The 27,243-nt window shown below is 36.5% G+C and overlaps 1 protein-coding gene and 1 pseudogene across 8 annotated transcripts in view; both read left to right on the forward strand.

Annotated features, from left to right (window-relative positions):
* The window catches only part of ARAP2 (ArfGAP with RhoGAP domain, ankyrin repeat and PH domain 2), a 179,812-nt gene extending 155,311 nt beyond the window's left edge, over positions 1-24,501 (forward strand). For all 8 annotated transcript variants that reach the window (XM_050791884.1, XM_050791885.1, XM_050791888.1 and 5 more), the window contains 5 exons: positions 8,317-8,399; positions 9,461-9,496; positions 11,470-11,533; positions 17,900-18,034; positions 22,188-24,501. In XM_050791884.1, the coding sequence (XP_050647841.1) occupies positions 8,317-8,399; positions 9,461-9,496; positions 11,470-11,533; positions 17,900-18,034; positions 22,188-22,559 (690 nt within the window). In that variant the 3' untranslated portion in view covers positions 22,560-24,501. The remainder of the gene's footprint in view (positions 1-8,316; positions 8,400-9,460; positions 9,497-11,469; positions 11,534-17,899; positions 18,035-22,187) is intronic.
* A 73-nt stretch (positions 24,502-24,574) lies between these two features.
* On the forward strand, positions 24,575-26,920 carry LOC126955388 (LIM and senescent cell antigen-like-containing domain protein 2; annotated as a pseudogene).
* The last annotated feature ends 323 nt before the right edge of the window (positions 26,921-27,243 follow it).

Consider the following 27,243-nt stretch of genomic DNA (forward strand, 5'->3'; position numbering starts at 1 on the left):
ACAGTTGAATGAATTGACTCATTTTTAATTTCATATGTATTAATGTAATCTTATTGATATATCCCCTATAATTTAGTTCCCTAAAAGATCTTATTAAATAATTGTGGAGTGGATAAGAGAATTAGATATATAAAAAAGGGAGTAGATAAATGTTGTAGCTATAAAAATATTGAACTTAACATCAGAAAATCTCATTTCTGTGAAGAACTGGTTACATGAATAAGTAACTTAACCTCTCAACCCCAGTATCCAAATCTATAATTTAAGATAGTATGAGTTCTGCATGTCATGTTGTTTTAATGCTTAAAATATATATACATATGTTTTATATTCTCCAGGTGCAGGTTACACCAGTGTGTTCACTTTATTAAAATTCATTGAGCTAAATATGATTTGTGTACTTTTTATATATGTATTATATATACACTGCAATTTTTAAAAAGCATTAGGATAAAAAAAGCAAAACAAATATGTGCAGAGGCCCCACCTCCAGGGATTTGGTTTTTATAAGACTGCGACAGGTGCTGTTAACAGCGTTTTTCTCTAATTCGTTGAATTTTTTTTTTTTTTTTTTTTTTTTTTTTTTTTTTTGGCTTTTAAGTTTAGGAATGTAAGTGAAAATTTGTTAGGTAAACTTGAGTCATGTGGATTGGTTTTACCCATTATTTCATCACCTAGATATTAAGCCTAGTGCTTATTAGTTGTTTATTTTTCTGATCCTCTACCCTCCACCCACCAAAAGTCCCCAGTGGGTATTGATCTCCACTGTGTGTCCATGTGTTCTCATCATTTAGCTCCCACTTGTAAGTGAGAACATGTGTTGTTTTTCTATTCCGTGTTAGTTTACCAATGATAATGGCCTCCAGTTCTATCCATGTTCTTGCAAAGGACATGATCTCATTCTTTTTTATGGATGCATACTATTCCATGATCATGGTGGATAAGTTTTTTGGTGTGCTGGTGAATGCCATTTACCAGTATTTTGTTGAGGATTTTTGCATTGATGTTTCATCAAGGATATTGGTCTGAAGTTTTCTTTTTTATTGTATTTTTATCAGGTTTTGGTATCAGGATGATGCTGACTTTATAGAATGAGTTAGGAAGGAGTCCCTCCTCAATTTTTTGGAATAGTTTCAGTAGGAATGGTACCAGATCTTATTTGTACATCTGGTAGGATTCAGCTGTGAGTCTATCTGGTCCTGGGATTTTTGTGGTTGGTAGGCTTTTTATTACTGCTTCAATTTCAGAACTGGTTATTGATCTGTTCGGGGGTGCAATTTCTTCCTGGTTTAGTGTGGGAGGCTGTATATGTCCAGGAATGTACCCATTTATTCTAGTTTTTCTAGTTTATGTGCGTATAGGTATTCATAATATTCTCTGATGGTGGTTTCTATTTCTGTGGGGTCAGGAGTAATATCCCCCTTGTTGTTTCTGATTGTGTTTATCAAATATTCTCTCCTTTCTTCTTCATTAGTCAGGCTAGTGGTCTAATAATATATGTGTAAATTCTTTTTATAAATATAATGTAATAATAATAGCATGCTCCTCCAAAGATACCCTAAGAATGTGAACAGGCAAGTCCCAAAGTGAGAAAATGTATTAACATATATCAGAAAAAAGACTCATAACAGGAGTATAAAGAGCTCTTCTAAATCAACAATAAGAAAAACAGTTCAATAAAAAGTTTGGCAAGGATAGAACAGACATTACATGAAGGAAGATGTAGAAATGGCCAATAACCCACTGAACCAAAAGTGTTCAATATCATTATTAATCAGGAAATTAAAATTAGAACCACAAAACATTATTTTACATTCATTGGTATGACTAAAATCTTAACAGTGATAACAACCAATGTTAAAAATGATGTAGAATAATTAGAACTCCCACATAAATTGTTGGTGGAAGGGTAAAATCACACAATCACGGTGTAAAACTATTTGTCAGTTTTTAAATGAAGTTACTAACATAATCTACCCCGTGATCCAGCAGCTCTAGGCAAAGCGTTTGTGATTCACAAATGCACTTGTACAAGAATGTTCATAAGCAGATTTATTCATAAAAGCTGATAACTGGAAGCATTCCAAATGCCCACCAATAGGAAAATATTCTATTTGTATAATGGAATACTACTCAGCAACAAAAATGAATATTAACACAAGTCACAACATTGGTGAATTTTTAAAACCTTTGAAACCAAAGAAGCTTGACACAAAATAATATCATATAAGTCTGTTCATAAGAAGTCTAAGAACAGGCAGAACCATTCTATAGTGATAGAAGTCAGAAAGTGTTTGCTTAGGTTGGGGACAGAATTTGCTGCAGAATTGCCAAGGAAAAAGGGTCAGTGGGTTACTTTCTAGATAGAAATGTTCTTTATCCTGTTTTGGATGGTGGTCCCATGGGGGTATGCAGCAACAACTCTCTTTGAGATTCAAGTAGTACCAAGGCAATTCCTTTAAATGTAGAATGGAAGTCAGCAGGACCTGGAAAATACTTTTTTAATATTGAATTATAAAATTCACTTGGGTAAACATTGCTTGCACGCTTATAAGTGAATGGTGCTTCACTGTGTTCTGTTGTGGAGATGCACAAAGAAAGACCAGACTGTAACATCTGTTAATATGTTACAAAGAAAAAATTGTTAAGCAGCTTTCCAAAGCCACGGCTGTAGTGTTGTGTGGCTTCTGTTCAGCACTTCCTATGCTTTAATTACTATCCCTGTATATTCCTCCAGCAGAGAAGCCTCCATGTGGGCATGAATAAATCATAGTAGCATCCTGTTCTGTGTATACATTCCGTGTTTGCTTTCCTCATGGACAATGGAATGTTCAGGCAGGAGACTAATAAAACAGCCTGAATTCTGCGGCCCTTATCACAGATTCATATTATATATTGCACTTGAACCCCACCTGATATCCAGAAGGGAGTCTGTGTGGGTATCAAGTGGTTACTATCATTTACTAACATTCTTCATTTTACCCATAAAGGAATAGTAGATTTTGTAGAATTATGGGGTTATGTGATGGAACACATCAGATTTTAAGGTTCATGAACTTTACGTTTGTGCTTGTGAAAATACAGGCTAGACTTCACAGCTTATTGTTCTAGTCAAGTAGAACTGAATCTGATAGAATTTTGTTTGGTTTTGTGCAGTGGACCACCCACCTTGATTTTCAAAAGACTGATTTCTTTAATCACAGTCCTTACATATACATAATATGTTGGTTAAGGATCACTTTTGCAGTTGGCATATATAGAAATCAACCTGAACTTTTTTGTCCCATCAAGAAACTGACACTTCATTGTGTAGCAACAGAAGGTTGCTAAAAACAAATATAGTAGTTTGTGGTAGTAGTAATGACAGTGCAGTAATAATAGCAGCAACTAACATTCAAGTGGCTACTCTATGTGAAGCAGAGTTCCATACATTTTATTTGGATTATCTCATTTTATCTATACAGTTACCCCACGAAATTGGTACTCTTATTATTCCCACTATGCAGATGAAGAAACAGACTCTCAAAGACGTTACATAACTTGTCCAAAATCACATACACAGTAAGCGATGGGGTCAGAATTCACTTCCAGGCATTGGACTCCAAAGGCTCTATGCAGAAACTTACAAAGGACATTTAACGTTTGTATTACTTTAGTGTTTTTGCTGAAGTAATTTTATGTGGAGAGAATAAGTTTATTTTTATTAAATAGCGTCAAACATTTTTAAATAAGGAAATGCAAACAATTCAGTTTTTACGGCATTTTCTCTCAAGCTGATGTACACTTTAATATCTGCCACAGGGAAGCCTGTTCATGCAGTGACTTTTACAGATACATTCTTTTTGTAAGTGAGATGAAGGGCCTCATATCGCTTAACAGAGTAAGTTTTGCTTTAAGAATCTATCTTTTTGAAAGGATCATCTTGCTCAGATTGAGCTAACTTATATAACCTGATAGGCAGTGATAGTCTCAAGAACTTGTCTGAAAACAGTGCTCTTTAAGGATACCGAACACATTTTTTAATAACAGTAACCTCGAGTTATGGAATTATTGTCTGATTATTAAGTGTTTGAAAATTATATTTGCATATCTGTCAGAATAGATTAATGCAACTGATACTTTAATTTGTGCGTTTTGAAAAGCAGATGAGAGATTCATGCTTTTCCTTTAAACTCAAACTATGGTTATTTTCAACACATGACTTCATTTTGTTATTTTTTCATGTTACGGATCTGTCCCTATTAATATTGATGGTGAAGCCATTGGCAATGTTAACTTTTCAAGTGTTTTTATAGTAAATTATCAACAGTAAAATCTCCCAACTTTTTTGAGTAAACTGTTAGCATTTGTTTTAGTGGTTGCCATTAATATATGCGTGCTTGTATATATTTTTTAAATGATTTAGTTAAAAGGGAGGAAAAATTACAAATTGAGAAGTGTATTTAAAGAGACTTTGTGTTAATTAGAGCTGATTTATGAATGCTCATTAAGAACAAATTGGGGTAATACACAGGGGAAGATATCTTTTGTTCTGCAACCTTTCCCTGCACAGAAAATGTTAATTGTTTTCCGACTTAATTTACATAAAAGGTGAGAGGTTTCAGAGAATATTACCATTATACTGTTAATAGTGTGAAGAAAGCAAATGGGTAAAGGGGGTCATTAAAAGTTGCCTGTACTTTAATAGGCAAACTCTTTTTAGGTACCAGGAATAATTTTTTAAGCACGCTCATTTAATTGGCTAACTTAAAAACTTTACTTTGAAATGGAGTGACTGAAGCAACACATTTCAGACTTCATAATAGTCTAGTATATTGAACTTTTTGGAGAAATTCTCTATAAATTACACATACCAAAAGAGAAAGTTGTAATAAGCCAGCAGTAAAGCGAACTTGGCAAACGACATTTCCTTTTATAGAACTTTCCATTAAGATCTATATAGCTCCTCTTTATGAATATTCAGTTTCAAAATGGAAATGGAAAAAATGTGTTTCTACAATTGCTGAACTCCTCTCAAATTATATCATTTGTGTTTCTTTGACAGGCTGTGGTATAAAGTAATAAGCTTGCATGCCAGGAGTGACTTGGGCAGTCAATTACCTCAGACTCTCAAACTACTTATTACCAAAAGTTTTTCAAAATGTAGGCAGTCTTGAAATCATCAATGTCCTGTGTAAATCAAGACTATCTGGTTCAGGCACAGTGTTTCTCATTCTCAAATATGCAAGTCCTATCTTCCACATACTGCTAGAGTTGCAGCCAACCCTGCTGCCTCAGTCGGGACTGCTTCTGAGGGAACAGCAATCTAAATTATTAAAAGAAACACAAACCTTGGTTGTAATTTGATTTAACCTCTGACACAGGTGACTAGGAGTCACCTATACTGCATACATTCCTCATAGCTCTCCTCTCCTTGAATATACCCTACTGTGGACACTTAGTACCTTACAAAGCTACCTCATACTAGACAGTTCAAATTGTTAAAATATTCTTCCTTAAAATTCAGCAAATTGCCGGGTGTGGTGGCTCACGCCTGTAATCCCAGCACTTTGGGAGGCCGAGGCGGGTGAATCACGAAGTCAGGAGATCGAGACCATCCTAACTAACACGGTGAAACCCCGTCTCTACTAAAAATACAAAAAGTTAGTCAGGCGTGGTGGCGGGCACCTGTAGTCCCAGCTACTCGGGAGGCTGAGGCAGGAGAATGGCTTGAACCTGGGAGGCGGAGCTTGCACTGAGCCGAGATTGCACCACTACACTCCAGCCTGCGCGACAGAGTGAGACTCTGTCTCAAAAAACAAAACAAAACAAAAAAATTCAGCAAATTATCAGGCTACAGAATCAAAATCCAAAGATCCAGTTGGATTTAAAAGAGAAAAATGCATAAACTGCTTGAAAACAGCCTTAAGAAGTGGAGGCTTATGTGAAGAAAACTATAGAACTTCTCTGATAGGAGAAAAATTGATGTTAAATCTGCTAATGTTGATTTATAGGTTTAATGCAATTATTTTCAAGTTTGCAAAGAAAATTGCTTTTATAACTTTTCAAAAATATTTGACAATTAACTTCAAAGGATAAATAGATAAGAATAATTTGAAGATATTTTGGGAGATAAGTAAAATGAATTTGAATTATTTTTCCATCCAACTATTAAGATATACAGTAAAACTAAGATACTTAAATATTATAATCCTTGTATAAAAGTGAACAAGGAGCAATGGTACCATAAATTCAGGTAAAAATTATATGTTAGAATTTAATTTTAATAAATATGCCACAAAACATTCATGTCTAAAGGGATGTTTGTTCAATAAATTGGGGGTAGAATATTGTCAACAAAAAATTTAAGTCTAACATCATTTATACTGCATATAAAAAAAATGTATTCCAGATTGACAAAAGATTTAAATCCTAAAAAAAACAACCCTTAAAGCTACAAGACCATGGAATTGAATATTTATCAGCTGTGTGGGAACACTTTAAACTTAAGCAAACGTTAAGAAAGCACACCCTAAAAGGCCATTATGTTTGACTTATTAAAAATAAGGTAAACAATGAGCTAGGTTAAGGCAAAGAGCAATTTGGATAGAATATTTCATTTAAAAAGACAAATTTCGTATTAAATACATAAAGAACTAGTACAAACAAATAAGTAAAGACATCAATAAACTGTTTACCACATCAAAACTGCAAATGGCTAGCAAATACATAAATACACACTTAACATTTGTGTTACCTTAGTGTTTTTGATAGGGTAAATAAATGTACCCTATCAGTTTAGACAAGATTTTTTTTCTGAATCATACTCTTAGCCTATGACTCAGTGGTTAAATTTCTAGAAATCTAGCCATAAGGGGAAAAATTTTAAATATGTTTTTATAAACATATTATCTACAATGATAATAATAGTGAACTTCAACTGATAATAGTGATTAGGAATAAATTCACCATGTAAATTCCAGCTCTTTGGTCATCACAGCATTATTTCTGACCATCTTCCTGGTTACTTTTCCTCTGTATTTCTTTTATATCCTCCTAACCTATTTGCTTTATGAAACTAATTTTTAATTTTATGAGCATATATTCCTCCTTTTTCCATTTTGACTGCTGAGTATTGAGAGGGGGTGTAAAGAAAATATAATTGCTCCAGGGCCAACTGTAAATTTTTAATAGTCTGTTTTAATTTGGATAGTTTTCATTAATTTGGATATTTGAGATACCTCAATATGTGTTCATATATATTCATGAGTCTGTTTTCCATAATTCCGAAATCCAAAAAGTATAGAAAATCCCAACTCATTTGTTGGCAAAATCTGACCCAAAACAATACGAAGATATATATAGCCTTTATCTTGAAAATATGAGTATGTTTGAATACAGGGTACTGTCCCAGTCAACATTGGTGATGGGGAGTTACAAAACATATGGCATATACATTGTATTATATTTTTAAAATATGAAAAATCACTTCTGATGTGATTTGGTCAGGGTCCTCTAGAGGGACAGAACTAATAGGATAGATGTATCTATGAAGGGGGGTTAAGGAGTATTGACTCCTACAATCACAAGGTGAAGTCCCACAATGGGCCGTCTGCCAGCTGAGGAGCAAGGAAGCCAGTAGTGGCTCAGTCTGAGTTCCAAAACCTCGTAAGGAGGCCAACAGTGCAGCCTTCAGTCTGGGACTGAAGGCCGAGAGCCCCTGGCAAACTGCTGGTGTAAGTCTAAGAGTCCAAAAGCTGAAGAACTTGGAGTCTGATGTTCAAGGGCAGGAAGCATCCAGCACAGAGAAGGATGAAGGCCCGAAGACTTAGCAAGTCTGCTCTTCCATCTTCTCCTGCCTAATTTATTCTAGCCACATTAGCAGCTGATTAGATGGTGCTGACCCAGATTGAGGAAGGGTCTGCCTCTCTCAGTCCACTGACTCAAAGGTCAGTTTCCTTTGACAACACACTCGCAGACACACCCAGGAACAATACTTGGCATCCTTCAATCTAATCAAGTCTGCACTCAGTATTAACCATGACATGATGCACATCTGACCCCAAGTGTTTTTGAATCAAGAATTATAGAGCCATGTGCATGGCTCTATAATATATACAGGTGTACACATATATAACATGAATATATCCAACATTATCAATATGTATTTGATTGTATTATAAATCAAAAGAGTCTTCATTTACTAAACTCATGAAATGTACGTTTTATGAAACATTGAGAAACTAAACAATTCTAAACCCAATCATTAATGCTCAAAGAAAATGTAAGGAAATGTGTAAATCCATTTAATTACAAATTATTTTGTTTTCCTTACAGAGTAGTAAACATGACAAAATGTTTTCTCTCAGTTCCGTGAAGTTTTATCGTGGAGTGAAAAAGAAAATGAAGCCTCCAACAAGGTACAGTTTGAAAGGAAAGTACTGAAAGGAAAAAAATTATGGGAAAACATGTCTGTGTAAGGATTTAGGGATCAGTGGCATTAGTCTAACTTTTTAGTAAGTAAGTTTTAGGCAATTTTTTTTTAAGTGGCTTCCCCTGTCACAGGGTTCTTACGGCAGATCAAGGAACTTGTATGAGTAGATAAGGAGGGATGATGTTCCCACTGAGACCAAGATCCTTGGTGATTGCAGTCTCTCTATGTAAAGTAAGAAATCCCAGGGGGGCCCTGTCTGTTGGGAAGTACATGGCTTCCTCTGCATCTCATTCCCTGAGCTGTCACATCACAACCTGAGGGCAAGTCTACACACAGGAAAGCAAATGCTGCCCTCCAGCTTCCTGATGCTTGGTTTCTACAATGTTTTGATTCTGGCTCTGTAATTTTCCCTTTTGTACTATACTGACTTTGGTACTGAAAACCCATAGCATGTAAGTGGTAGAGAGGAGGTGGGCGCCTCCTACAGATTGTGTGCCTCTTTAACACTTCATGTACCCCAGCATTTGGTTTACACCACAATATCTTACCACAGATTACTTTGATTAGCTAATAAATGTTTGCACTAATAATTAGTATCATGAACATCATTTATACGTGCTTGCTTCTGAGATTTTGTTGCCGAAAGTTTCTTCACTTTTTCCTTCATACTCAGTTTCTAAGCCTAGCGCATATACCTGTGTTTTAATAGGCATGCTCTTTAATTTCCCCCAGGAACAGTACGTACGTCTCTCTGTATTATCTTATTTCAGTCATTTGGCCTTATTCAGTTAAGAGTATCTTCTCAGAGACGTCTCCTCTCTGCCCCATGTCATCACAAGCCTCCTTCCCTCTATATAAATGTGTAGACAGATCCCTTAGCATTTAGCGTTCACCTCTAGCTAAGTCCAGCACATTGAATCATCACTTGTGGAAGTCTATACATTCCCACCATTAAATCTCATCTCCTTAGCATCTAATCCTGTTTTCTGCCTTGTAAAATGTATCATTTTTAATTTATGTGTGTGTTTTTTTTTCTATGTGATGCAGTTGGGGATTGACCGCATATTCTGAGAAACATCACTGGTAAGTTAACAGCTGACAACTTTTGGACATAATATATTAGTGACAATTTCAGGAAAAGAATAATTTCAGTAATTTCAGATAGAGCTACAGACAGAAAGTGTTTTGCCTAAATGAAACTAGGGTTGTTTGTAAAGACTTTGAGCCTAAGAAGAGGAAAATAGATTTGTATCAGGGTTCAAGTTCCATGTATCCTATTTGTCAATGCCTCTGAAGTGAAACTACATCTGATTTCTTCCATAGTTATTAAGAGTGTGGAATTCAGCTTTTATGAGATAAGTAGGTGATAGTTTTTAAAAAGAATAAGAACTAGCAAAAATCAGATTTATGACAACCATATATCCTGCTTACAACCCTGTTCTTTCTATATATGTACTTTTTGCCATATACTGTTACAAGTATCTACCAGTATTTCTAGAGATTGTACTAGGTATTGCCTTCTCTTCACCTCCCTGTGTCTAATCAGTGACTGAGCCACATGTGATCTGCCTCTTCCTTGTGCCCCTCATCCACCTACATCCGTCTACCCTCAGGGCCAGGCCTTCATTGATCTGCCCGGATTATTCCAGGAGTCCTAAGTGCTCTTCAGGCCTCTGCTTTGCTTTTGTTTTGGCATACATTCTCCACCTCTCCATTGAGGAGTGTTTTCTATGCCGTACTATGTATCTCTCCTGCTTTAAAACTTCTGTGAATTCTTTCACCTATAGGGTCAAGCACACAATTGTTGTGTGGCATGCAAGGCTGTATATGACTCTGCCAACTTCATCTCCCACAGCTTTTCTTTTTCACTTAATGACAAAACAAGCATCTGTCTTTATTCCCCACGCATTCCTTGCTGTTTCAGATCTGCATGTGTGATGTACATGGTGCCTCTACTATACCTTTGTTCATACTTTTCGCTTCTCCTTCCTTTCATACTTTCATTCTCCCCATGATGACCCAACCAACTCAACTGTCACTGTTCTTTGAAATCATAACTCAAATGCCCCAAAGCCTTATCTAATAGCTCTCACCTCTGATCATTATTTATTTCTTCTTTGCACCTACAGTATTTTATAAACAAGGGTACGTAATTAAAATGATTTGTGGCAGGAATGGTTTTCCTGGACATGGTAATAGGGAAAGACAATGTTTTCATGAGGTTCTAAAGAAGAAAACACACATTTTTTAGAAATTTCATTTTCAACATTTTTCAGGTCAATTATTTTGATAATACAGGAATGTAAAAAATACAATTACTTTGAAATGCCCGTTAGGTCTTTCCAGTATCAATTATAAATTTTTCCTCTTATAAAAAACAACCCTCTCCTCATCCCCAAGTCTGTGGTTTCTGTGTTTGCATTCAATTTTATTTTTGCTTTTTCTCACTGTGTTGTAATTTATTTGTCTACATGCTTAAGTCCCCTAATAGACTACAGGAGCCTTCAGGACAAGGTCTCTGTTGTATTGAGGCTTTCAGTAAAAGGTTACTTAATCGCTGTTATTGGATATGCAGTGGTTTCTGGTGTAGTTTTATTTTGTATGAATCTGTGGGTATTAGTGTTTATAATTACAATGATGGAGACTATGTCTCGGCCTTTTTAAAAGAAAGATCTGCTCTTAAGAGAATGTGCACATACTTTTCTTCTCAGGCTCAGAATTTCAGTGGAAAACAGTGTTTTACCATCATGTCCTTGAAAAGGCAAAATGAAATTGATTTTTCTGCCTTTCCAAAAAATATTGGTGATCGTTTTGCAGCATTTACCAAAGCCTTCAGTTGTATTTTGTTTAAACCAATATATTTACAGTATAACTTTGTATTGTACATTTAGCAGAAGACCAAAACAACTTGTACTGCAATGTCCCACTTTCGTGATTGCGTTATGTCATTAATCAGGAGAAACTCAAAGAGATTTTTGATCACCAAATCACCCAACAGATTAGAGAATAGTCAATTGTCTTTGTGAATGACATAGTTTATACACCTCATTTTGCAGGCACCTGTGTTGTGATAGTTCACGAGCTCAGACGGAGTGGATGACCAGTATCTTTATTGCCCAGGTATGAGATTTGTTTGAACTATCCAGTAGAGTAGAGTATAATAACTGTTTACAGGAAATTTTAGTGTGATGGTGATTTTTAAAGAATTTTAATAAGCATTTTAAATGTATATACAATTGGCATAAACTTTGATTCTCCCCTTCTTAGTTTTTAAAATAGTGTATTAAAGTTCAAATGTATTCATTACCTTTTGAAAGAGAGTTTATTCCATTAAAGCTTCTTTTCTGCCAGCCCCACAGCCTCCTTGGCTTAGGTGAGGTATGTTGCTTTAAAATGGTCGTGTAAGAGAGAGGGACTTTTCTAAGCTGTCATCCTACCAGAGTCCCACATAGACCTTCATTTAGAAAAGTGTTCTGTTTCCCTTCTTGTTCCCCCACTCTCTCCACCCCTGCCTTTCCAGAAACAAGGACAGGAACCTACTTTTCTTTAATAACTATTGTGTGCTAGATACTTCATAAGAATAACTCATGTATTCCCTGCAGCAAACCATACAATATGTTTTTTGGCTTTATAAAACAAAGATTTTGTTGTTTGCTCAGGGCCATATATGTAATTAGTAGTTTAAACACACGGGTGTCTGAGGCCAATACTCATACTCAGTTCTGTATTTGTTTTCCTCCCTAGAGCAGGACTTACCCTTTTGAGGAACGGTTAAATAGTCCCATTAATTGGACTGGTTTGTTTCGCAACCTTGTCTAGCTAAATTCCCAACAATGCTTCTCATGGAGCATTGAAATTCATTGGTAACGATTAAGTTGCCATTCTTTATTACTGAAGAGGTATTTTTCTGTTTCCCTTACAAGGAATAAGTTAGCTCACTCCAAAATCTAGTTCTTATTTGTTCTGAAAATAGTTTGCTCTGTTCATTTAATGTATTAACCTTTCCAGTGGTTAATAAACACAGCTCTTCTCAGCCTATCTCTCTACTATTACTACCTGGAAAAACATGTGCATAAGAGACTGGCTGCTAACTTTTTAGAGGCTTTATTTTTTCTTCTTCTCCTCCTTCTCCTTCTTTTTTCTTCTTCTTCTTCTTTTTTTTTTTTTTGTAACTTATTAAAATTCAGATATTCAACTTCTTTTTTTGGGGGGGAGACGGGAACAGAGTCTCACTGTGTTGCCCAGGCTGGAGTGCAGTGGTGTGATCTCAGCCCAGTGCACTCTCTGCCTTCTGGGTTCAAGTGATTCTCCTGCCTCAGCCTCCTGAGTATCTGGGATTACAGGCGCCCACCACCACACCCAGCTAATTTTTGTATTTTTAGTAGACATGGGGTTTTACCATGTTAGGCAGGCTGGTCTCAAACTTCTGACCTCAGGTGATCCACTCACCTTGTCCTTCCAAAGTGCTAGGATTACAGGCATGCGCCACTGCACTAGGCCACAGATACTCGAGTTCTGCTTTAGGAAAAACAAAAAACTGGATTTGAAGTCTTTTAGTAAAGTTGGGACTATAGAGTATAAAACTATTACAGTGTCGTTTGTGGCAAAACTAAATTGATGTTTTTGTTTTTATAATTGGAGTCAGTAGACTCTGCAGTTGAAAGTTAAGGAATGAATGCAGGAAGCGAAGCCTTATCTTACTACGAGGTTATTTCTCACTGTCTCATGTTTTAATCCTAGTCCTCGTCTCAAAGATATAGCCTAATAATCTTTCTCTGTTCTTTTTAGTTCTTGGTATTATTCAGGTCCTCCCTTAAGATAAACACAGAAGCCTTCTTGGATTTAAGGATTTATGGTTCATCTCTGTAGGGAAACAGCAAAATAGCAAATATTAATAGATATGTTAAAAGTGTAGACATACACACAAACATGTATGTGAATTAACAGTAAACAGCCCTTATAATGAACTATTTTTGGTATTCAGAGTATTTTTGTCATCTCCATCCTTTCCACACCCCTGCCTCAAAAGTCCTCTAGACTTTAGCTTAAATATCCCATTCTCAGAGAAACTTTTCCTGACCTTCAGATGAATTAGACCTTCAAGTATCACCCTTAGCATCCTGTACTTCTCCACTGTGACACTAATTAATAAAGAAAAAAAACCCATGTAATTAGCTATTTCATGTCTGCCTCTCTTACTCAAGTGTAAACTGCATGAAAAGAAGGACTCTTCATTATATTTGACTTGTATGTCAAGTACATGTTCAGTTAGTATTTCTAAAATAGGAAATAGGGTAAGAAAATCAGTAATCAGATAAAATTTCAAACGGATATCTGTGTGATAAGATAGGAGAATCAAGTCAGGTAAGGAGAGAGTGTGACTGACATAAGGAAGGCACTAATTGAGCAAAGTTCTCGGGGAATGTCTTTCTGAGTAGATGACAGGTGAGCTGAGACCAGTCTGAAATGAGGGGAGTATGCAGGCTTCCAGGAAGGATCATTCAGGGATGGGGCCAGCAGGGTAGGTCCTGAGACGTCATCACTGCCTTGTTTTATTCTATAAACATCATGAAGGGAAGATATTAGAGATGAGGAAGGCGTGTGACAGATTATGTAGTTCCTGCTTAATAATTTGAAACAAGGGAAGGACATAATCTAATTCTAAATGAAAAAAATTTTGTTCACTTTGTTGAGTCTGCAGTGTAGAGGGTCAAAGATGCAAGTGGGATGAACAGCTATAGGAAAGAAGATATCAGCTCTGACTAAGGTGGTAACAATGAATATGGTAAGACAAATTAAGATTCAGGAATATTTTGAAGGTAGAGCCAATAAGGCTTTTGGAATTATTGTGAAGCGACTATGTTGTCTGTGGTGTATACCCTAAGGTTCCTTGTCACACGCCAGGAAAATTTAGGACACAGACATACACGAGGAGTTTAGGAGCAGGAGGTTTAATAGGTAGAAGAGAAGACAAAGAGAAACAGCTTCCTCTATACAGGAAGGGGCCTCCAAGCAGAAAGGACTGACTGGTGCAGAATGCGCAGTTTTATAGTCCAGTTTGAGGTGGTGGTGTCTGATTTACATAGGGCTCACAGATTGGTTCGATCAGATATGGCGTTTACATAGTGTATGGGTAAGGCTGGTCACCCCCACCCTAATCTTCTTATGCAAATGGGCTTTCCGGTTGATTGACACCATCTTGTGGGCTCCTTACAATGCACTTGGCTGGCAGAGAAGGGAAGATGGAGCCGCCATCTTGAAAAATGTCTAGTCCTTAGTTCCTGCAGGCATTCACCCTTGCAAGCTCCTAGGTTGCAGGCTGCTCTTTGTTAGAAAATGGCTTGGGACTGCTTTTCATTAAAAAGAAAAGCCGTACCAAGGACTCTCATGCACTTGCTGTCTGCTAAGTAATTCCTTCTTAACTCCTGTGTCAATTGGCTATTGCAGTTTGAGAGGAAGAGTAGAAATCAAAAAAATCTAGTTTTTTGGCAACTGTCAGATGTAAGTGGGATCATCAGAGATGTAGAAGGAAATGGTAACTTCTGTTTTGGCCACATAAAATTTGAGACGCCTGTTAGATACATGATGTGTATGCTGGGCAGCAGGTTGGATGTGTGGATCAAAAACTCAGGCACAGGTTTGGGGCTAAAATGTGAATTTGGGAGAAGTCAGCACTTAGATTATATTCAAAGCTATAGGATTAGATGAGATGCCTGGGGGAGAAGGTTTGAGGTGGAGAGGGAAGCATGGAGGAGGGAGAGGGAGAGAAAAAAAAATCAGCAAAAGCAATGATAAGAAGTAAGAAAGGAGGAGAACCAGGTGAAGGGTACAGAAAATTTTGTCAAGTAATTTGCTTATGTGATTAAATGAGGTTGTGACTTGCTAGAGGTGAAGGTAGGTTTGGGAGTTTTGATTTGTCTTTAAGATGGGAGAGTGTGTACTTGCATACATTATGTGAAGACAATCCAGTCAGGAAGAAAAAATGGATAGAAGAGGAGAGGTGTTATTAAACCAGCAGAGGCTCTGAACACAGATGAAATGATATGATCTAGTGCACGGTTATCCATTATTAAAAATCATTGTACTGCAGAGAGTGTGGCACATTTCTTCTCAAATTATTGACCACCTCAATGTATGGCCTACTGAGCAATTATAGATATGACTGGATAAGAGTTATTTGCAATGAGCAACTATTGATTGCAAGAAATAAACTCACTTATATGACTATAGATGCAAGGAGATTGGTACATTTCATGATGGGAGAAGTATTTTCTTAAGTGATCAGTAAAAATTGTTGGATTGAATCAGTGAAATCACCACATGTGATGCAGGCAGCGTTTTTGAAGTGTAAGGTGAGAGGCAAAGGAGAAAAATAATCTTCAGAGAGTGAGGAAGCCAGTTGTCCCATGGTAGAACTTCAGGGCAGTGCTGAATGCTTTCTTAAAATTTAAGGTTAAATATAAAGTGTGATGGATCTACAGAGTAATTTATTTTTGTCCTCCATCAACTGGCAGGCACTCATGAAATAAGTTGAATTGTGTTTAATTAGGTTTGAGGCTTTGTCAGGCAAATATGATAGAAGACAAAGGAGCAAGAAAATAAATAAGTAATCAGATAAAATTTGGACTTGAAGATATTTACAAGGAAGTGAGTTTACTGACTGACTATGAAATCCAAGCCAGGCAATGAGGGAAGTAGTAAAAAATGTTGTGAGAAGAATGGTGTTGGATTAGAGGTCTCAAGGAATGAAAAGAATTGTTAAAATGAATGAAACTAAATTTAGTTAGCTGGAAAGATAGGCAAAGGTTAGAAAATTGGAAGACAGAAATGGAGATGTTTAGATGTGGTCTTTGGTTATAAAATGAAAGTTTGATCCTCACCTATATGATCCATGCTGTAAGACTTTTGAAGTCATTTTCAAATAACTACAAATGTTAAATCAGAACACATCACTTGGATGTAAAGTAGAAAAAAAATGCCTCTTAGTTCAATTCAAGGAGAGTTAGCTGGTATTCACAGTTGTATACTATTTCAGAAAAGAAAAATATGGATTTGGGAACCTCATTTGCTCTTAGATTCTTCAAAATATATTTTCACATATGCACTATACATTAGTGATTTGAAAGTGTAAGGGCAATTCACAGAATCACCTAATTCCCTCTCAGTTTTCTCCCAGGTTTATGTGTTGGGAACATTGCAATTATATGATATATAATATCCTTTTTTTAACCATGTTTGGTACCATGTCATAAAAGTAATATGAAGCTATAACCTTCCAACTGAAATACTGTACAACCTACCATTATAGATTTGCTGAACTAAGGTAAATGTTTCACTAACATTCAAGGGTAGATATGATGCACATAAAAGGATTTGCACTGTAAGATCACTGAGGAATAAATGAAAATCACATGTACATTGATAAACATGCAGGTTGGCAGTTTGCCCCTTAGTTAAATTAGCTGTTATTATATGGTGGGTAGACAGTAAATATTTCTTTAAATGAGTTATTTGTCATAAAACAACATATTAAAATAAGAACTACAACATAAGAACAGTAATCTGTTGCTTAAGAATTGAGGGAAATAAAGAGTAGGCATTTAGCTATATAGTTTACTATATGGTTTTTGTTTCATTACATTATCTGTGAACTTTTCGTTTTATACTTGGTATTCTGTGTTTCCTTCATAGATTGTTGTTTGAAAGTCGATATACTTTTTCCAAATTCTAGAAAGTTAAACTACTCTGGGGAGTACAAAATTCTTTAAAGATTTTTTTGTATGTATATATCAAAGATTAATCACTCCAGAGCTTATATTTTTACCTGTGGACATTTATCCCCATTCCAGATTAACCTTTCTCCAGTCATATGTATAACTGTTTAGAAGGCAAGAATATGTAGTCAATGATTTGAGAACAAATGTGCCCCACTCTCCGTTGTACAATATTTTCAGTAAAGATGTTTAAATGAGTAAAAAGATTATATTTCTTTAGAATTCAATTAGATAAAATAGTAACATTTTTCAGGATGTCATAAAGTTAGGCTAATTTTTCTGATAGTCATGCCTTAGGTTGATGTGGGATATATAAGATAAAATTAGTTTTACACTGAAATCATATTTGGTGTAAATGTATAGTTACATATATTACAGTGGCCTAGCAGTGTCGACAAGTGTCCTATTTTTCTTCCACAAAGAGATTTCCAGTTGCCTCAAATATTTTTCCCCTTTTGGTTTGATAAGTAGTATAGAAGGCATGTATTTGAAACTTAGAAATTGAGCTGAGACCTCAAAGCTCAGTTCAGTTAAGAGTTTCATGTCCTGGAGCGATGCTGCCACCGGAGTCAACATCATAATCACAAATGGTATTCTCATGGAAATCAGATCACTTGATGTGGATGTGTGGGAAAGAAACCAAGTGGCTATATGACATAGTATACCACATAATAAAATCACACACCAACAGCAAGAAATTGTGTTTCCACAGCATGAAAATGATATATGGCCACCAGCTGGAAAGGAACGAAAACGTTCAATAACCAAAAATCCCAAAATTGGAGGTTTGCCTCTGATTCCTATACAGCATGAGGGGAATGCAACCCTGGCCCGGAAAAATATCGAGGTAGGTTAGGCTTTTGTTTTATATTCAATTATAGAATATATTTTCCTGTGTCATAATGTGATTAGGTCATTAATTACTTCATTGGCTTCAAAAGCACAATAATCATCACTTTGAAAAGCATGGTAATAATCACATACAACAAGAAAACAGTGTGAATAACCTTATACCTTTTATTTTAACGTCATTGACCACCCAATCACATATGCACAATACTACTTATTTTCTTACCTCTAAAGTAGCCAATTTTAAATATGCGTATAGAAATTCTGGTGGTAAAATCACAACTTCAAATTCATTTTACAAGCTTACTTAAAACACCCTCAGAGTAAGCCCATAGCAGAATATGTCTGGAGCCCTGGTAACTGAACTTTCTAGTTATATAATCACATTTCAGTGCTTTGGGAACTGGTGGGGTGTCTCAGTTAATTTAAGGACCTACAAGATGACCCCTGAGAATCAAAAAAAATTTGGCATCTTTCATGAAAGCTACTGCTTGTTTTCCTTCTCACCTTGAGGGTTGGGAGAGCATAAGCGACATCAATCTTGACATGAACTTTGGCCTCTTCAGCAAAGAACATGGGCTGTTGATGCTCAAAACTCGTTAGCCACCTTGGGACCAACACATATTTCAGTGTCTTAATTGACTCCCTGAAAGCAAAAAGAAAAGCAGTTAGAATGTGTTCTTATATCTTCCTTGAGCCTAAATTTGGAATTAAGTTGTTCAAATCTTTTGCTCTCCAAACATAAATAACTTTTGAAAGACAGAAGCCATTTTGACCTAGTGATTAGATTTTTAAACTTTTTGTGCATATCCTTTCTTGAACATCTATCCCACTGTAATATTCCTTCTCTGAAAGAGAAAAGCTTCAAAAATAATGGTCCTTTGTTTACTGCTTAGACGTTCTGCCCTGATGTAATCAAAGTAAGTGTCTCCAAGAAATCATGACCTCGTCATTTCTTCCATTTTATTTTTTTCTGTACCATTTTCTGTACCTCGATTTTTTTTTTTTTTTTTTTTTGGCAATAAACTGCTCTGCAGAGAGTTCCTTATCTAATCAAGCATCTTAAAATTCTAAGAGTTACATTTCCCAGGAACCCAGGACAGCGGACACAGGCTGAACAGATGAAACTAACATAGGGAGAGATACGCCCTACAGTGACTGTAGCTTCTTTTGACATTGCCTTCGAATCAGTTATCGAGCAAAGCAAAATATTGGGATCAAAATGCATTCACCAGTATCTAGTATAGATGATGACTGACTGTATAATAATTTCTTAGCCTTATCCCAAATCCACAATTTTCAGAGACATTTTTTAACATATTTAAGATAGGAAAACTGATGAACTGAAACTATGAAGTGTTACAAGCTTTTAAAAGAATTAGAATGCATTATCAATTACTGGAAAATTTCTGAGTCTTTAAAATAAACCAAGCGCTTTTGTAATAAGGTAGTTTGGTGATTTGATAAATTTGGCAAAGACATTTTTTAACTGTTCTAATGTTGGAAAAGCACAATGAAACTTACTTTATAAGGCAATAATATAATTTTTTTAAAAAATTTCATATAAACCATTAAAATATTTGCCATAGAATTAGATTCATATAAAAATTTTTAAAAATATATTTACAAAATAACCATTTTTGACCCTTTGTTGTAAAAATGAAAAGTGAGTTAAAATATTATTAAGTAGGGTATATTAATAAAAATTAGTCATAACAATGAATATATTCAAGAAGAATTACTTTTCAAAGAAGTTGTTGGCAGATTGATAAATTTTGTGGCTACGCCTGGCTTTCATTCAGTCCTATTGAAAGTCATATGAGAATACCTTATCCAGGTAGGGAAGGCTTCATGGCGAAAGTGACTTCTAAAGTTAATTGAGGAAATTAGTAGTGAGCCAGCTGAAAATGCCAGGTTGTTGGCAGAGGAAATCACACATGAAGACGCAAACAGAATGCTTAAGAATGCACAAACTAGATACTACCTGTGGTCCTCCTGCTGAGTCCCTATAAAATCATGGATATCTTACTTTAACTCCATTGTTCTAAGCTGCTTTATCTGTAAGCATATGGGGTTAATAAATGTCACATGATTAAGTGACATTATACATGAGACTTTATTAGAATAATGACTAGCATATCTTTAACGTATATTGAAACAAAATATTAAGGAACTTGGAAGATGATATGGAATAATTCGTTAGTTTTTTTCAAAATTGCTATTTTAAAAGCAATATCTGTAAAACAAAAATAATGAGCGAAGAATGATGATGCACTGAAGCAGAAAACTGTGACATAGAATCCCACCCATAAGCCCATCTTTGCTGTTGGTATCCTGAGCAGAGTTTGATGTGGTAGAAAGAAGTACGCTGGTTTCAGAAAGGCCAACCTGGGGTCCTCTCCCAGGCTCTCACTTGTGCGACCTTGGGCAAATTTTTTTCTTCGAGTTTCTATTTCTGCATCTGCAAGATAAAGACAATTTACTTTAAACTATGAATAATATGGAGTTTAAAGCATTTAAAGTGTTGTTGTGATGATTAAATGTATTGATATGATTATGTATTTTACAGCATGAAGATTAATACAGTGAGTTTGGTAATGAAAGCCAGTTAAGAGAGTTTCTAATATACTCTGTACATATTGGTCATGTTACTTTTTGGTGTCCTAAGACCTCTGTAACCATTGGCTTGCCTCTGGATTTAATGGAAAATATGAAGGCACAGGCTAAAGCCATATGAGTGATTTGCTGTGAGAACCCATTCATTATACCATTCTCTAGCTATGATAAGTAAAAACTACTCTCTCTGCCACTGAGAGAGACAGACTCTGTTTCATATTATTATTTCCATTCAAAACATAAAAACTCCGGGGCTCTCTTAGACACAGAATGTAGGGGCCAAGTAGTATCATCCATAATGCTGAAATTTGAAGTACACTACTGGTATGGTTTGCATCTGTATCCCCACCCAAATCTCATGTTCAAATGTAATCCAGTGTTAGAGGTGGGGCCTGATAGGAGGTGACTGAATCATTTTAACATATTCTAATGAAACTTTGGAATTAAGCTAGATATTAAACATTTCTTCCAATAAATTTCAGAGTAGGAAAAATGTGTATAACTTAAGATGTATAATCAGAATCTTACCAGAAAATTCCAAATTTTAAAATTATTTGTACATTATATTCATGAAAATATTTTTATTCCACTTGAATTTTCTGTTATAAATTTATGTTTGGATCTACTGGAATTAAGGAAAATAGATAAGAAAATAGAACATTGTTGTATACTGGAAACTGCTTAAACTTTTCTTCATTTACTCATTCAAAAATACTTACTGATCATTTCCTATGTGTATACAAGGTTCACACTTCAGTGAACTAATTAAACAAAAGGGGAAAAAAAACCCCAGAAATCTTGCTAGATACATCTAAGCAGGAGTGAGTTAGAAGAGGTAAGTATGAAGTGAGAGTAAATGTGGGTAACCCAAAAGACGTCTTTGAAGTGGTATGTTGAATGCATGTTAAAATGAATTTCCATGGATTGCATTTAACAGATGTTTCTCAACTTATGATGGGGTTACATACCAATAAACTCACCCTAAGGTGAAAATACATAAAATACAAAATACGTTAAACACAACTAACCTATGGAATGTTGTAGCTTAGCCTAGCCTAGCTTAAGCGTGCTCAGAACATTTATGTTAGCCTCCAGCTGGGCAGAATCATCTGGCAACACAGCACACCGTATCAGTTATTCACCCTCCTGAGTCCATGGCTGACTGGTAGGTGCAGCTCACTGCCACTGCCTAGTGTCACCAGGGAGTGTCCTACCAGGCATCGCTAACTGGAGAAAAGATCAAAATTCAGAATTTGAAGTATGCTTTCTACTTAATGCATATTTGTTTTGCACCATTGTAAAGTCAAAAAATCGTATCGAAGCATTGTAAGCCAGGGACTGTCTGTAGTTGATTTTGTAGCTCTAAGATTAGTATATAAATTAAGACATGTCACTTTTATCGAAGTAAAGTTAGGACCTAAGTCATAGAAATGAGCTCTTTTATAGGAAGCATCAACTTTTATGTGGATTGCACTTTCTAAACCTGAATTGTGCCAAATCTTGCTTCCCTGTGAGACATTTTATTTTATTTTTAGAGTGCGAGAGCAGAACTTGAAAGGCTGCGGCTCGTTGAAAAGTGTGATAGAGAGTCCGTGGACTCGAGCTTAAAGGAGAGAGCTTCTATGGTGGCCCACTGCCTGGAGCACAAGGACGATAAACTTCGAAATCGAACCCGAAAACATCGGAGTTTCAACTGCCTGGAGGACACAGAGCCTGAAGCCCCACTCGGGCAACCAAAAGGCCATAAAGGACTAAAGACATTGAGGAAGACTGAGGACAGGAATAGCAAGGCTACTTTGGACTCTGATCATAAGTTACCATCAAGGGTAATTGAAGAACTTAATGTGGTTCTACAGCGGTCAAGAACCCTTCCAAGAGAATTACAGGATGAGCAGATTTTGAAGTAGCAAATAAAATGAATTGCTCCCCAGATTATTTTTTTAATTATTGTATGCAATCTTTATGTGTAAATCTGAAACTGAACTATAAGATAATTCATAAGAATTTGCCTATTGACAGGCAAATTTGTCTATCTATACTTAGGCATTTAAGGAGCATTTAAAAATATGTATATATGTGATTAAGTGTAAGAATAACTTTATTTTGGTCTGAACAAAGCTTGTAAAGTTCCATTGTACTAACTTTGTGTAAGAAGACAATGGGTTACTTAGGTGGTCAGCCCTTTTAAAGTAGTTATCTGTTAGTGGTATAATTTATGAGCAGAAATCTCAAACTGTACTGTATTGTATAAAATGCTGTGTTTAAATGAAGTCTAAGAAACTATCTGTAACATATTTTGCACTTTGAGAAACCTTGTATATTAAATTACCATATGTTTTTAGGTTTACAGAGGGTCTACCTTAGGGAAAAGAAGGGAAGTAAATTGAAAAAGGGGGGAGAATGTATTGTAGTGGTTGCCTAAAAAACACTGGAGCTTTTAAAAGAAGCAAGGAGTTAAATGTCCTGCAAAACAAGGAAGTGAGCTAAGATTCATTCAAGTTCACTAATGACCAGAACTTGTCAATGAGAAGCCACTTGTTAAGAAAAAAGTCCGGTGTTTATTTCCCAAGAGTAATATTCGGCCAACAGATGTAAATAATAGCACTAGCCACTCTTATTAATATTTATAGTGTTAGAAAATCAGCCACATTATAGATTCACTACGTTTGAGCTCATTGTTGGTGGCTGCTAAGAGGAAACTTACACTGCATTGGAGAGGTTGTGTACACAGGACCTGGCCTGGATGCTGATTTCACTGTCATTGTATGCAAGCTTTTTTTTTTTTTTTTTTATAGAATTTCTGACTATACTTTTGGTACGAACAAAATTCATCACCGCAAGGTCCTGTTGTTCTGTTTGATTTTTACAAGTTTTATTATTATTTTAAGTAAGATTATAATGTTTTTCTTTGAATTTTCAGAAATAACTGGAAGAATACAATATTATGGCCATTATGGAGCCGGGGGTAGTTGGTGGTTTACTGTACATTTGGGGCTACTTGTTCACATTTAATCTAGGTGTTTTTTGTTTTTTGTTTTTTGGTTTTTTTTAAATAAAGGAGTGGTCTCTTCCCTGTACTTGTGAATAAGGACAAAGCCCTATTTTTGTTTTCACATAAAGATCAGCTACTGAATTGGTGATTTTCCTGACAGACAATACTATCTAATCATAGTTCATGTTAGGGGAAGCATTTTTCATCAGTTTCTTTAAAATTGGATTATATTTGCTGAGTTTTGATATTTAACAGTATTTTATGTAGCTAAGCCTTTTTTTTTTTTTTTTTTAAGCATTTCTTTTTTATTCTTCAATCTATATACACAGGCCCATACTTCAGTCAGTCCAATCATAGTACAGTGATGTGGTGGTAAATGCTATGAATTTCTTCATTGTAAAATACAGATCATTTGTATTTTGGGGTGATAAAATAGTTCACCATCGGTATGAGATATTTATTCTTTAAATCAAAGTAAATTAGAATTTTTAAAAAGCACAAAACTGCAGGACAGTTTATGAAATAGGTGGCACTATTAGGGAATCTTCCTTTAAGGCAAGAAATCATGTTATTTAGAAAGAAAAACTAATCTTAAACATACTATTTCTAATAAATATTTATATTTTTATGAAATAAAAGGTAAGTGGAAATTAATGTTTGGTGATGTTGGACAGTGGAAAAGTATCTAGAGTTTTTACCTGCCTTATCTGAATTTTTCTTGAAACTTGAGCTTAAACTCTAATAGCTGTTTCCCTTTCTATTCTGAACAATTGTCTCCATTTTTCAAGTGTAAGATAAGGGCTAATGATGACATCTCATTTATTTTGAGTAAACATTAAAATTGTTTTACAAGTCTACTAGAATGTGACTTTATTATTTTCAGAACTTGAAGTTTGTTATTGTGAAATAGATCAAGTAGATTAGCTTTCTTTCCTTTTAAAAAAATTTGAATTTAATATGTACTTCAAACTGGTCGTATTGTTTTTCCAAACAGGTCAATATAAGTAGCTTTATTTATTTAAAGGCCCACTTGCTGAGAACCAGGCACAATTACAGGCTCTGTGGCCTGTATTGATGAGGCTGCTGACCAGCCACATCCCTACAAGATGCATAGTACCACCCCTGGTTTATGGGCATCTCTACCAGCCTTGCCATATCGTGAGAAGGCCAAGGGCCTGGCACAAGTGTCTGGCACCTCAGCAGTGCCACTTGGTCATTCATGAGCAGCCCCTCATGTTCAGGAACAGTGCCTGACACCCAGGCCACTTCAGCTGCATCCACTGTAGGAAGGAGCTGACTGGCGAGGCCCATGAGCTGAAGGGTGAACTCTACTGCCTGCCCTGCATTTACAAGATGCTGTCCCTATTTTTAGGGACTGCAGCCAGCCCATCAAGGGTCACGTAGTGAATACACTGGGCAAAGAGTGGTGGCATGCAGAGCTTTTTGCCCTGAGCGTGAGAAGCCATTCCTGGGGCTCTGGCACTATGAGAAGAAGGGCCTGGCCTACTTTGAGATCCACTACAGCCAGCTCTTTGGAACATCTGCAGCCATGAAGTTGGGTGACATGGTGTTGGTCCTCAACAAGGCCTGATGTGTGTGAACTGCTTCTCCTGTTCCACCTGCAAAAGCAGGCTCACTCTGAAGATCAACTTTGTGGAGTTTGACATGAAGCCCGTGTGTAAAAGGTGCTAGATAACTTCCTCCTGGAGCTGAAGAAGAGGCTGAAGAAGTCATTGGAACTCACATCTCACTAGGCCCAGCCCAAGTCTGGGGACCTCAACTCTGAAGGCTCTCTTGCCTGGCCCTTCTCTCCCTCCCTTTCTTCTCCCAGAGGACCTCTCCCTTCTCCCTCTCCAGCTCTCTGCCTTCTCACAGCCGCCTCCCACTTCTATTGTCTGCTCTTGGACTCCTCATCTCTCTTTACCTGCTTCTTGTCCTCCCCTCGTCTCCTTCCTCATCATCTCCACCCTTTCTATTATCTTATCTCTGCCTTCCCCAATGTCTTTTCTCTCCTTTGCGGTGGCTCCTCTCCTTCCTTTTGTGCAGAGGCAGGGACCCAAGAGGTGGGAAGCCTGTGAAGGGCCTGGGCCCATGCCCTGTGATTGCATCTACCTCTGTCCATGCGCTTCAGCCTGCAGAACTCCAGAGATAGCAAACCAGGGTCTGGGGGCACCAGGGCTCCCATCCTGACCTGTCCCTCCCCACAGCGGACCAGGTTGCACATATTCTTGTGGAACCCTCCACCCCAGAGTGTACCCACAGCCAGGGCAGCCCACCTGAGCTGCAGGATTAGGGCTACGCTTCAATCTCACCATTCACTTAACCAAGTAGTATCCCTGGGCCCAAACTGGGCCAACAAATCCTTCCACGCCATTCACTACCTGCAGGGACAGGAGTCCACTTCCATCAAGAGGACTGTCTGAAATCCCACCTTGGCCCCTGCCTCTGGCTAGGCCACTGTGGTTCTCCCCTCCCCCAGCCCAGAACCTGTGTTGAGACTTTGGGTGTGGCTGGGAACAGGAGGTGATAGGGTCAGAGGTGGCTTATTGAGCAGACCTGATGTTGGGACTCAGGCTTGTAATAATGAAGGCTTAGTCACTGGGGAAAAAAAAAAAAGTGCTCAAAGGCACTCTGATTTTTATTTCTGTAGCCCTAAAATTAATTAGACATGGTTTTTAAGTAGTTGATTTCTAAACAAATCATTACCTGATGATTCATCAAAGTGTCACTGAGAACTCCAAACCAAGCAAAAATAATTGAAGCAAAAATATGACTTATGAACATAACTACATTAGCTGCTGAATTGCATTATTTTTAATTCAAAAACTAATGCAAAAGCAATTTTTAAAATGCATCAAATTTATTCAAACAGGTTGTAGCATGCAGATATTTGCATCTTTTTAAATTTTTAATAATCACTTTAGGAAGAAGATTAAAACTTTCACCCTCTCAACAAAATTTGCACAAAGGCTTACATATTCTTCCTTACTCAAATGAACTTGTAATCAACCCCCAAACTCATTTGGCTTGCCTCACAAATGCCAGTAAGTTAAGGAGGTGGAACAAGGAAGGCAACTTTCTTTTGGAAAGCCAGCAAACCAAGAAGATGGATGACTAGTGTTCTAAAGTACCATTTTAAGTCAGTACAAATTTCAAGCTGTTTTTATGTTTAAGGTAGCAGGAAGAGGAAGGGGTTGGGATCAAGAGGTGACCACAACTGCAGACATTTGGGAACTAGTGAAGAGTTTGAGGCGGCTGGAGCTGCTTCGTCCATGATCAGATCACAATACTTCTGCAAATCTTTATTATTATTATTATTATACTTTAAGTTCTAGGGTACATGTGCACAACATGCAAGTTTGTTACATAGGTATACATGTGTCATGTTGTACCCATTAACTCATCATTTACATTAAGTATTTCTCCTAATCCTATCCCTCCCCCAGGCTCTTCCGACAGGCCCTGGTGTGTGACGTTCCCCGCCCTGTATCCAAGTGTTCTTGTTATTCAGTTCCCACCTATGAGTGAGAACATGTGGTGTTTGCTTCTGCAAATCTTTAACAAAACATAGCTGTTTACATACTTTAATTGCAGAGTTA

Source organism: Macaca thibetana, chromosome 5 (genome assembly GCF_024542745.1).
Source record: "Macaca thibetana thibetana isolate TM-01 chromosome 5, ASM2454274v1, whole genome shotgun sequence".
Taxonomy (NCBI): domain Eukaryota; kingdom Metazoa; phylum Chordata; class Mammalia; order Primates; family Cercopithecidae; genus Macaca; species Macaca thibetana.